At 44.9% G+C, this 12,285-nt stretch overlaps 1 protein-coding gene across 1 annotated transcript; it reads left to right on the top strand.

Moving 5' to 3' along the window:
• The first annotated feature begins 4,427 nt into the window (after positions 1–4,427).
• Positions 4,428–5,095, top strand: LOC119456357 (nucleolar protein 16). The gene has a single exon (XM_037718070.2). The coding sequence runs from the start codon at positions 4,543–4,545 to the stop codon at positions 5,044–5,046; it is 504 nt and encodes a 167-aa protein (XP_037573998.1). The 5' UTR covers positions 4,428–4,542; the 3' UTR covers positions 5,047–5,095.
• The last annotated feature ends 7,190 nt before the right edge of the window (positions 5,096–12,285 follow it).

The raw sequence follows: 12,285 nt of genomic DNA, 5'->3' as shown, positions 1-12,285 counted from the left end.
ACTGCAACGTAGTATGGCGAACGACTTCTGCTTCCAACATTCGATACACGTATACTATACTGAAAAAGGCAGTTCAGGTCATCGCGAACTCTTCTTACGAAAGTCCTAATTTCTAAATTTCTTAGGTTCTTACGAAAGAGCGAATTTGAGATCCCCGTCCCCCATCTTTTATTAAAGCAGGCCGCTGACCACGCATAGCACACGGTGCTGAAAAAAAAAAAAAAAAAAAGTTATATAATTCTGGGAAGCGTGAATATCTGGAGTGTGTCTAAGAAATGCGTAACCTGAAAAGAACATGACCGTCGATTGTCAGCCTTCTGAGACCTCTTGTACATCATGTAGTAAATTACCTTCAAACCTTCTCAAAATTACCTCGCAAGCGATTAAATAAAATATTTATCCTCGATATGAAGTCAGATGCATGTAGAACTGTATGCAACTGATCTCATCATAATATTGCCATCAGGTTTCCTGAAAATTAGCACTAATTTGATCTAGACTACTGTGTCTTCACAGACGACGGAATAGCCCATGAGGTGCGTTCCGGAAACCGCGAGATGACCTGACAACCCAGGACGTCATCTACGTGTTAAGTAAAAGAAAAGCGGTTTTTACCGTAACAAAACATGAGGAGACGGTTTCTTTTTAGACGTGCATGGAGATGCTGTTATCAGCATCTAGCTGTGATGCTAAAAAAACAAACAAAGTGAGTTTTTGCGTTCGAAATATACCAGTCGCTAACAAGAACTGACTTGAACAGCGATTATGTCTTGGGAGGTTAGACAGCTTCAGATTACCCTAGCTTAAACGAATGACAATAGAATTAAAGTTTACGAAATACCGGATATCGGCAGCGCCAGCACTGGTAGCGCTATCTTGTGATGCTTTCTTCCACAACAACGCGTTAGAAACGTATATTGCCAAGTTGGCGTTCCCGCATAACAGAGGGGGAAAAAAAGTCCATCATGACTACTGCTGTCAACCAAAGATAGAACATGGTCGTTGCAATTATAATTCCGCGGAAAGCAAGCATACACAACTTGTGCATTAGCAAATGCTTGCTTTCATGTTTTCTTTTTCTTTTTTTCCATGGCTGGGGCGGGCAATTGACATATGCCTGCCCATTGCAAAGGGTTTAGCCGCATTACATCATCTCTATACGTATCTGTAGTGTTCCGATATTCCATAAACTGGAGTACGTTTACGGAGGTTGTGGTCGTTCTCAAAATAAATTAACCTTGCCTTACGTAACCTCACCTAGCTTAAACTAACATACGTAACCTAACCTAGCTTAAACCATCATAACGTTGTCAATGTCGTGGGAATTTCTCAGCTTTATTAAGCCGCACCGATCCTGTTAAAGTCTTTACACAACGCCGACTCTGTTACAGCAAGCTGCAGCTAGGCAGTAAAATTTATAACACAACGACCAGGTGGGAGGTCAGTCACTGAGCCCGAGCACATTCAACACGCATCCCGGTAGAGCAGCAGAAAGGCTCGGTTCTGACGAATTCCGCCACTATCGCGAAACACTAGACGAGAGCGGTCGCCGGAAAAATACGAGGCCGACAAAAACGCGCGGCCAAGGCCAAGGAAGGAAGGTCGTGCTTATCGCGGCAAAGGTCGCACTAACACGTGGGCTCTCATGCAGCGCGCGCATGAGCGTTGCATAATTACTGCGGCCATTATAAAACAATTAAAAAAAAAGCACCACTAGTTCGGTATCAGCGCGCACCAAACCGGATTGCAAACGAATATTTTGTTGGTTTGGGCGAGCATGAAATTCTTAGCCGAAGCATATACGAGCACTTTTTCGATAGACCGCAAATGCCCAAAGTATCCCGATGTTTCCGTTATTGCTTCAGCGCCTTCTCGACCACACACATGCATGATTGCTTGAAATTTTGCGTGTGCGTGTTCCCAATGTTTTCGTTTGCAAGCACACAATAAGGGGAGGACAGCACTGCGACTCGTGTCATTCGTGCGCGTTTTTACGGCGGACAGCGTCAGGCCACGCAACGATGAAGGGACAAACAAGACGATGAATGTTGTCTATAGATACAATTTTAGCTTTAAAAAGAGATCAGCGGTTCAGGCTGAGAAACTGCAACATATATCTATTGGTGTCGCTCAGCAACTGGCACAGCTTCCCATTTCGTTATCATTTATTAATGAAAGAACAAACGACAACTTCACACAACGTCGGGGTAATGGCAGCTAGGCAGCTGCCGGCGATGTCTTGCTGATATAAAAATTGCAATGCCCCCCTGGGTCCTATCACACATTAACATATAAGCTGCGTTTATAAATGAAAATTACTTTTTTATTATTGCAAGACACCCACGTGCACACATTCTTGATTAAAGACACGTTTGAGAACGCACATGAGAGATGCAGCATTTTTTGGCTGCTAGAATGGAAACAACATTTTTAGTGTGTGCTTTCATCGATTGGCCGTGACAGCGCATTGCGAAACATGTAATCAGCGCCAAACACAACGATATAGAAAACATGGAAGTGCACTGTACAGGCGTTGGGACAGTGCCATCATTACATTAAATTTTATTTACTTTTATTTGCGCTTCTGGTCACGATCTGACATTTCCCTGTGCGTCTATTTATATTTCCCATTCACATTGATTGCCGGTGTCTGCACGGGTGTACGACGTAACTTTGTTCCACTCTACCCATGAATATACACGGGTGTTTCGTGACAAGGCGATCTTAGCATAGTTCAGTTGCCAAAGATAATCCGAAGGACAATCCATACCTTAGGTTATAAGTGCAGGCATATGCGAAAAGGCAGAGTGGCATATGACATGGGTCACTTTTCGCGATGCGTTTAAAATACACAGTTATGTCGGCGATGCCACTTTTCTTCAAAGCAGAAACCGAAACGGGCTTATTATAACAATAAAGAAAAGTTTTACACGCAACAATAAACTCTTTCTACGCGCTGCACTTATGAAAAACGATCTCGACGCCGAAGTGCTACTGACTTATTTCAAATAGTGTGTCAATTAGCGTACTTCCCCAAATGACATAGTGTTAATTGCCTCTGTTCGAGCAGCAAACAAGAAATAATAAAATTTAAATGACAATGGTTGTCGCACTGTGGCAATAACGGCCAGCACCAACTTATAGTCATCACAACAGAAACTGACTTGTTATTCATTTCATCCATCCACGCCGAGGACAGGTAAATTAACCTGGAGTGTTATGGGCGTGCCCCTCCTCCCCACTCTATTATTTTTTCTACAACAAAACTTAAGCAAGGCGCTGAGTTACTTATTATGTTCTGTCTTCACAGAGATAAACTCATGAACAGTGTTTAGCGAAGAGGATGGCTACACCGCATCACCCTTCGTTACGCAATGATTTCCGCGCATCGACATCGCCCAACCAACTGGCCCGGGAGAATGCGTGATGCAGAGAAGTCTACACGCTAGGGTAGCATTGTGTACCGGTGATTCAGGGTGCAGCGTTAGCGCATTCATCACCCTGGGTCAGCGAGCATAACAGCTGTTCCGCTCCAGCACCAGTCCGCAGGGAGCCGTCGCCGCGCGAAGTGTTACTAAGCTTTTCCTTTGTTTCATATACGCGTTTGCTGCATGACATGCACATCGTCATGCACATCGTGTCTCCGGGTGTCGTTCTATGCACATGGTAGTAGAGCTTCAATCGAAAAACAGCGAAACGGCGTTTATTATTTTTTTTTTCAGATAGAATTAGCCATGTTGGAAACATAATAAAATTAAGCATGCTTTATCCATTGCGTTTCACAGAAACGAAACTAACGAGGTGCATTGGAAGTCAGCAGAGTTTGCTGTGTCTAGGGGATGCAGCAATAAGAAATTTTTACCTGACAATTTGTCGACGTCACAGTCGGATTCGGCGTCATTGTTCTCAGTTCGGTTCTTTGCAACCTCCAAGTTACTGACGCTGATCGCTTGCGAAAGCACGTCCGCCGTGTTGTTCATTTCCTCGGTTCGGGCTCTGGCGATTGTCGTACCGCGGAGTTCAATGAAACGCCCATTCAACGGAAACTAAACGTCGGTAAGAGAGTGGCCGCTTGTTGCAGCGACGCACAACCTTGCTTCGGCACTATCAGGTGGGAGACTGCAACCATCGACGCAATCGACGGCGTAGCGTTAGTTTTTCCGATGCAAGAGCCGCACAGCTTCTCCGGAACGCCACGGATATCTTCTACGGAGACATGCGCTTCAAGCGGCGAACCGGTATACTATATTTCTATAAAACTACTTTTGCGCATAATGTGCCCGTTTTTAATATATATGCGAGCTAAACCCGATAAAATAATAAAATTTTATATGTTACATTGTATTAAGGTAATTATTTTCTGGTTCTTTGGTTTTATTTCACGGTAGGCGGAATTTGTGAAGACTGGTCGCAGCCGTTGGAATCCAAGACAAGTTGGCGTTTTGTGCGGTGTGTTTGTGATCGTGGCGCTCAGACGCACGTGGTGGTTCTAATTTTCGGCAGTCTTAAGCAAGTGGTCCGTTTTTCGAGTGCTATCAAATCATGGGAAATGCCAAGAAGACCAAGAGGCGACACCGCCAGACGTACAGCGCCAACCACAAGAAGAAGCTGAAGAAGAAGCTGAAACGCCAAGTTAAGATCAAGAGCACGCTTATAAAGCAAGCCTGGGAAGAAAACAAAGGTATTTTTGACAACCTGCGTGACATGGGCATCGCAGCGGACGCAAACAAGGCAATCCCCATGGAGGTCGATGCTCAGCCGGCGACTAAAGGCAAGCGAAAAACACGCGCTCCTAAAGAACACGTCGTGGCACAACTTGAAGCCGCGGCTTCTGAGCCTAGGCCCAGCACGCTGCGCATGTCGGGAGACGACGTCAAGTTCTGCGTTTACATGTTAGAGAAGTACGGCGAGGACTACGCTGCCATGGCCAGAGACCGGAAGAATCACTTCCAGGACACGCCTGCCCAGATTAGGCAGAAGATAAACACCTTCAGGAAGATCCCCGAACAGTGGAACGCTTACATGCGGGCTAAAGAGCTCGCATAAGTGGTTGGACGTGTTGTGTTGCTAGAATACACGTGTTTTAAAGACATAACCGCCTTGTGTTTATTCTTCTCGTCAAGCGACAGTGCTACTGATCGCAGCCACCGTCACGTTGCGAAGCGTCACGTCGTGTGACGTGATGCTGTAACGTGATTTTTCGTGTCAATTGCTTCCGCTTTTGGTTATGGCCAAATATGTTGAAATGACATTGAAACTCATTCGCACTCATACATGGAACCTGTTATCTGAATGTTGGGTATTGTTCTCTGCTGTGCTGGTGCTCGGCAAGATGTTCGCAGCTTCACTATTCTGCAGATACGAGGTGTTCAATTATTGATAACTCTCAGAAGTGGCTTATGAGGATGACATCTATGCAGAGTGATACTGATTACGTAACAGCACAAGTATATTCAGAATGGATACAATTGCATATCATTTACACCGTCTGACAGCAATAGCATTTTTAAAGGCATCATCCGGCTGTAGAACAAAAAGTTTAGCTTTGAAGTGTGTTGTACTCTCCTGCGTTTAAAACAATTTACATGTACTTTTTAAGGCATGAATGGGAACCTACTTTATTTTATACGTTTTTGTTATGCCACACTGTCTGGCTTGGCTGACATGTGACATAATAGGTAGCCTATTGTCTACTATACATTTGCAGACAGCTGGTGAAAAGCAAAATTCAGCACAGAAAGTTTAAGAGGCCTAATATGCTCCAAGAATGTGAGTCTGACACACAGTGCAGCATACAGAATGCACAGGGAGTGAATGATATCTATAATGCTGCATGGCCCTTGTGTGGAAAACTAAAAATATACATTACATATTTCGGTTAATTGTGCATCAAGAACTGCTTTCTTGTGTGTTGCATTGGCAGGAATGCATTAACTTAACACAAGGCCACTCTTTCACAGATTTGAATTTGCTGGGCAATCTTTGTAACGCTGCATACTCAGCATTGCCATAGGTTGTCATTGTAGGTCATGATCATTCCCCAGTAATCATCATGTCATAGTAACAATAAAATATGCGTAAAAGAAATGAAGGCACGTAAGAATTTGAACCTTGTGGCCCTTTTCCTTCCACGACTGATGCTTCAAGCAACTTTGTTACCAGAACATCAGGAAAGTGCAAGTGCTGAGAGAAGCAGTGGCTCATAAGGCAGTCGTTATGATGTGCTCTGTGGTGTGCGAAATGGATAGTGAGTGATTTATCAGGTGTAATGTGCCAGAACAACACAGGGGCGATGAGTGACACCATAGTGGAGAGCTTCAGATCCGTTTTCGACGACCTGGGATTCTTTTGGGCGCACCGAAAGCCTGGTAAAGGTTTTTCATATCCTGCCTCCATTGTAAGCCGACCATCGTGGCCAGCAGTCAAAACAGTGACCTCATGCTCAGCAGGCAGCAACTGTGCCATAGTAAAATTGAGGTGACAGAAGTTAAATAAACCTAGAAGCTTGAACTATGGATAAGGATAAAGAATGAAACAAAAGCTGTGGTTCCCTTTGTTTTATAAAAGTAACACAGAAAAGCACCAAGCCTTACTGTATGCATTAGTGCACCAGTGATCATCATCACTGTGTTGCACTTTAAGACAAATTGCAACTTTTTTTTTTTTTTTTCTGTCTCCGCATTCATAAGCAGCTGGCACGTAACGTCATTTTTTACTGATAGGCCAGATTTCAGGCTCTTGCTAGTCTTGTCCTCTTCATGTTGCTCCTTGAGCTCATCACTCAGGTTTGTGCAATCATTGCTTTTCAGAAACACAACTGCTGCTTGGCTTGCTTGCTTTATCACCAAACAGCTGGCAGCATTTGCTGCACATGGCAGGGCCATTCATTCACATGCCATGCATACATGTGAATACCCAAGGCACACACTTCCCAAGTCATACATGAAGCATGCATGTAAATGCCCAACCCATAGAAGTCCCGAGACAATAGCCCATTGCCTGAAGAAAACTTCGCATACTACATTCCAGCACCCTGATGTTCCTGCTGATGATGAAGAGCATGAGCACCTTCGTGCTATCCGAATACGTGTGGAGCGAAAGGCACTGTGCACTAAGTATCTTGAAGATTTGCGTGCTTCTCGAGGAGCACAGTGCCGAATTAGACCATATCTCACGAAATTATCTGAACAATGATGTAGGGATTTCTGCACGACACTGGATGTTCATAAACTTGTGGCTAGTATCTGGCATGTCATCAGAAGACTGCGGATAACAGCCCAGCAGCTATACCCTTTCATAGTGCTCTCATTACACATAGGACTATCCGTGAAACAAACTGTAAAAGAATACTGCAGGCTTATTACTGCATCTGTGTGTCCTGGGACACGCAGCGTGTCTTCGGTTGACAGACAACCTCCACAAATGTCGATGGATGCTGTGGACCTTTTTTTCGCCAAGGAAGAACTTTCAGCGGCTATAGCTGATACAAGCAAAAAGTCATCTCCCTGTCTCAATGAAGTGAGCCATCAAGTTATAGCGCACATTCCCTGCCACTGCCGTTTCCGACTGCTGGAAATGTACAATAGTTGGAAAAGTGGCACAGTGCCTGCCGAATGGAAGCTCGCTAAAATTATACCTGTGATCAAGCCCAGGAAACAGTCGACCAGCTACGCATTATCTCCAACCTATCACTCTGCTGTGTTGGGAAACTAATGTATAAAATTATTAATTAGTGAATGACATGGCTTCTTGAAATGCAAGGCATCTATCCAAAAGAAATGAATGGCTTTCAGCAGAATAGATCAGCACTGGACGAGATAATATCCCTGATTTCCTCCATAGAAGAGCATCTAACTACTGGTCATATTCAATTGTCATCTTCCTTGACATCAAACCTGCCTTCAATTCTGTTTTACATCATTCAGTTCTTGATGCCCTTGAAGCTGTAGGCCTTGGAGGATGCCTTTATACATGGATATCCAACTATCTCGAAGGACGGCAGCTTTGCATGGCAACTCCTGCAGGTCTGACATCTTGCTGTGTAGGGAGTTCCAGAAGGGGCAGTCCTTAGCCCTTTGCTATTCAACATCACCCGAAAAAGAGCCTACAAATTGGGGTACGTATGACACTGTATGACACTGTATGCCGATGTATATGGAGTGTGCCGTGATCTCATCGAGTAAATCGGCAGCAACTACAGCGAGCGCTTTTCAACATGTCATCGTATCTTACATTGTGGGGGCTACAACTATCACCAGAGAAGACCGTTGCTATGGCCTTTACTCACGAGAGCATGGATAGCTAACCATTGCTACTTGGTGGTCAAGCCCTTCCCTAGGTACGGACACAGCGATTTCTTAATGTCTTCATTGACCGTAACCTGTCCTGTACAGTGGGACTGAAATGTTTCAGGAGCGAATCCCCGGTGCATCCCAGATTATTAGTTTTCTTGCTGGACTCCGGTGCGGTAGCGACTGCCGGTCGATGGTGGTGCTTCATAATGCTTATGTCGATGGCCTTCTGTGCTATAGTCTTCCCATCCTGCAGCGACTGTCTCCAACTAATAAGAAAAGCTTGGAAGCAGCACAAAATAAATGCCTGCGTGTCTGTCTCGGTCTTCCGAAGAGGTTGACTAGTAGAGTAGAGCTGAGGCTCACTGTTTAAATCTTGACCTGCTGCGAAGACCCGTGTGCATATAAGGCACGTGGTTCAAAACAATAATCATTTCCTAAATAATATCAAAACGCAAGACAATTCTAGATTCGGACAAGCTGTTGGCGAAATTCGACTTACTATCCCCAAAAGGAAGCCACAGATCATGCCACTACAGTTCCCTCCGTGGATCAGTGGCGCACTGACGGAGGGGAGGGGGGGGGGGTTCGGGGGTTGTAACCCCTCCCCCCCCTGAGGCCGACTTAACCCCCCCTTTTGTTTAACCCCTTTTCTTTCCTTGCGCATTTGAGTACTAGTATAACTAAGATGTAAGACGCGCAGTCGTCTGCACACTCGCAAAAAGTGCATTTTTTTGACAATTTCCCGTGAGGAAATTGAAATTAGTGCTGTTTAGATGGTATTGGCAAACTGTCAACCCCCCCCTGGCAGAGATCCTGGTTGCGCTACTGCCGTGGATGCTGTCTCCTCTGCACATTTAAAACTACATCCCTGGAATAAAGCCCAAGAAGAACATGCCTCAAGCAGCTATTTTACAGACAGCACTGGCTTACATAAGCGTGAAGTACTCCACTATGAGGCACATATTTAGTGATGGCTCCTTTACACAACATAGCTCTTGCTGTAGTATTTTCGTTCCTTCCACAGCCAGAAATTTTTGTGGCATTTAGAGTAATGTCATCATTTTCTGAGCTGTATGCGACGAAACAGACAATAAAATACGTACTATGGCAGCTTCAACAACTATGGATAATCTTCACGGACTCAAAAGCAGCAATGCAAAGCCTTTGCACGAAAAGCACTAGATCAAGCAATTACATTTTGGTCCAAGACATAGCATACCTACACCACTTGGCACCTAACGCTGGACATGTGATAGCACTTCAGTGGCTTCCAGGACATTGCAGTACAATAGGTAATAAAAAGGCAGTTGAGGCAGCCCGCAAAGGCCATGATCACATAAAATTTATATAGTGTTTTTCACTAAAATTGAGGCTGCAGCTTTGGCGAAGCGATATGTACGTACTTAATGAACGGCTTAGAAGACCTTTGGGCAATTGCAATTTTTTGTTCAATATCGACCTAGAACTCCAATCAAGGTTACCACAATGTCTACCACAGCATCTGGAGACCCTCTATCACCGGCTTCGATTGAATGTTGCATACACGAACAGTCTCTTTTGCAATGGCCAGATTACAAGTCAATGTTGTGACAACTGCGGTGCCGTGGAATCTCTAGAGCACATCTTGCTTGAGTGCCCAGCTTACAGAGATGAGTGACATCGATATAAAATAAACATGAAAAAGCACGACCAAGGCCCATTGACATGGATGCTGGGTCCCTGGCCTTGCCCATCAAAACAGTGCAAAGCCCTGGACTTTGTTATAACATATTGAGTCAATAGGGTTGTTTTCTAAACTATGACCCAAACAGGTCGTCTCATCAAGATTGTGATTTTATTTTATTTTCCAATAACCGTCAAGTTTTAACCGTCCATTGCCATGACTTATTCCATCACCAATAACATCACAAGACCTGCACCTTCTTTTCCCCCTTTTTTCTTCTGTCCACCTTCTTCTAGGGCCTTTTTTTTCCTTTGTCCCATTCCCTGCAGAGTAGCATGTAGGCGAAAATATGCTGGCTAATCACTTTGCTTCTTCAATAAAGAGCTTTCCCTCTCTCTCCCCTAGTCACACATGTGAATGCATGGCTTAAATATTGCACGGAGGAACAAAATCGCGACACGCAACACAAGTGAGTGGTGGCCGGATCGGAAAAATCATGACGTGCTTTCTGACGGCCACCCCTGCTTTGGAAAATGGAACGTGCCGCTCTGGCCACCAGTCACTTGTGCTAATCTTTTTCCGCTGGGACTGCACTTTAGGTGGCCATACTGCCACATTGAAAGGCGACACAAAAGAAGTCATTTAGAGGATGAGCCGCTGGAAACACTTGTAGTATATCAAGATTTGTATATCATTGAAGCAACTTGCTTTAATGCCATACACTCTGTAACCTGTGCGTGCAATAGAAATACTTTTATTTTTTTTAGGCCATACACCATTTATGGAAATGTTTCTTTGGATGTGATATCTCAATGTGCTGCAACAGGTAGCAAGCAGAAGGGAGTTCTGTACTGCATCGTGAAGTAAGGGAAATAATTACAGAGGCAGCCATTATTGGACAAGTGAGCAAACAGTCCATTAAAGGGGCCCTGAAACACTTTTTATCGGGCTTGGACAAGCGGCTGTGACAGTGATGTCAGGTACCACGCAAGAGTGACGGACTGTGACTGACGATGTGTGTGCTGTGCTGTGTGCTCTCTCTCTCCTCCTCCCCATCTTTCATTCCCCCTCATCCCGCTCCCATGTGTAGGGTAGCAAACCGGTTGTGCTGAACTGGTTAACCTCCCTGCCTTTCCTTCTCCACTCTTTCCTTCCTTCCTTCCTTTTTATCGAAGTCGAGAAACGCATTAGAAGTTAAATTAGACTATTTGAGAAATACTTTGCCGCAAAAAGTCTTCAATGCATTCAACAGAAGTGGAATTTTTGGCAATCAAATATACCGTTCATGGTGCTTCCGCTCCTTCTTCAATGATTTGTACTGCGAAGGCTACGGCGGAGCGGGGTGTGCCCACAATACTCTGCCTACTGAAAGTCACTGTAGCGTGCAGTGGAAATTTGATTTTGGATGTTCAGGTAGACACCGCTATTTCCAATTTTGCCGCCTATGACGCGCCAAACATGCCAAACATGGTTGTTGTCAGCAAGCCGCAGTGCGCTCAGCCAGTGGACTCGTTGCGGCGGGCACGGTATCTACGCTACGTAGCAACTGCAACTACATGCAACTGCAACGTTTGCCATGTGCGCAACAGCGTCAGAGTGCGCGCTCGTGCTCATATGCTCCTGTCTGGTTGTGCTACGTAGTGCGGACTAGCTTTGTCCTGCACCAGCTTGATCGACGGATGGTAGCCACATCCAACTTACACAGTTTGAAGCGCTAGGAATAACTCATTACCAAGCGAAGTCTGTCAAGGCGTCTAACCAGGAGCGGCCAGCAGTGAGCGCGCGCTGACGTTAAGTATCGTGTGGTTCGTAGCTAGTTGAGTGCTCAAAACTAGTCGAAATTAGCGAAACCTGACGGCTACGACAATGATAAGCAGGGTGGCCAAAGTGTACTTCCCACGTAGGCGGCCGTGCATGAGCAGACAATAGTCGGCTTCCTCCGGAAGTATGTAATTATTATCTAAAGTCGAAATCAGATTTTTCTTATTTCAGCCTGTTTACTAAACTGCATCAATAAATATACACCGTAACAGTAGGATGAAGTGCACTGATCTAAACACCCTTCTTGATTGATGTTAACTATTGACCAATAGCAGCCACGTATGGGAACCTGCTATATTACGAAATAAAGCATCCAGGAAAGTATGAGGAGCAGGCTTCTGTTGAAAAGAGAGCATTTGAGAGAAAGTTGACTTCACGCTCGACTGCAAAATTTGGCTGAGATGTTCACAGCAGCGTATGCTACCTGTGGACTGTGTTTCTTGGCCAAGCCTGAGGGGTGGTTCAGGGCCCATTTAACAGAACAAATTACGCATTCATCACAGCAAA

Source organism: Dermacentor silvarum, chromosome 6 (genome assembly GCF_013339745.2).
Source record: "Dermacentor silvarum isolate Dsil-2018 chromosome 6, BIME_Dsil_1.4, whole genome shotgun sequence".
Lineage (NCBI taxonomy): Eukaryota > Metazoa > Arthropoda > Arachnida > Ixodida > Ixodidae > Dermacentor > Dermacentor silvarum.
Note: the sequence above shows the minus strand (reverse complement) of the source record. Positions and strands in the feature narration are given on the sequence as shown.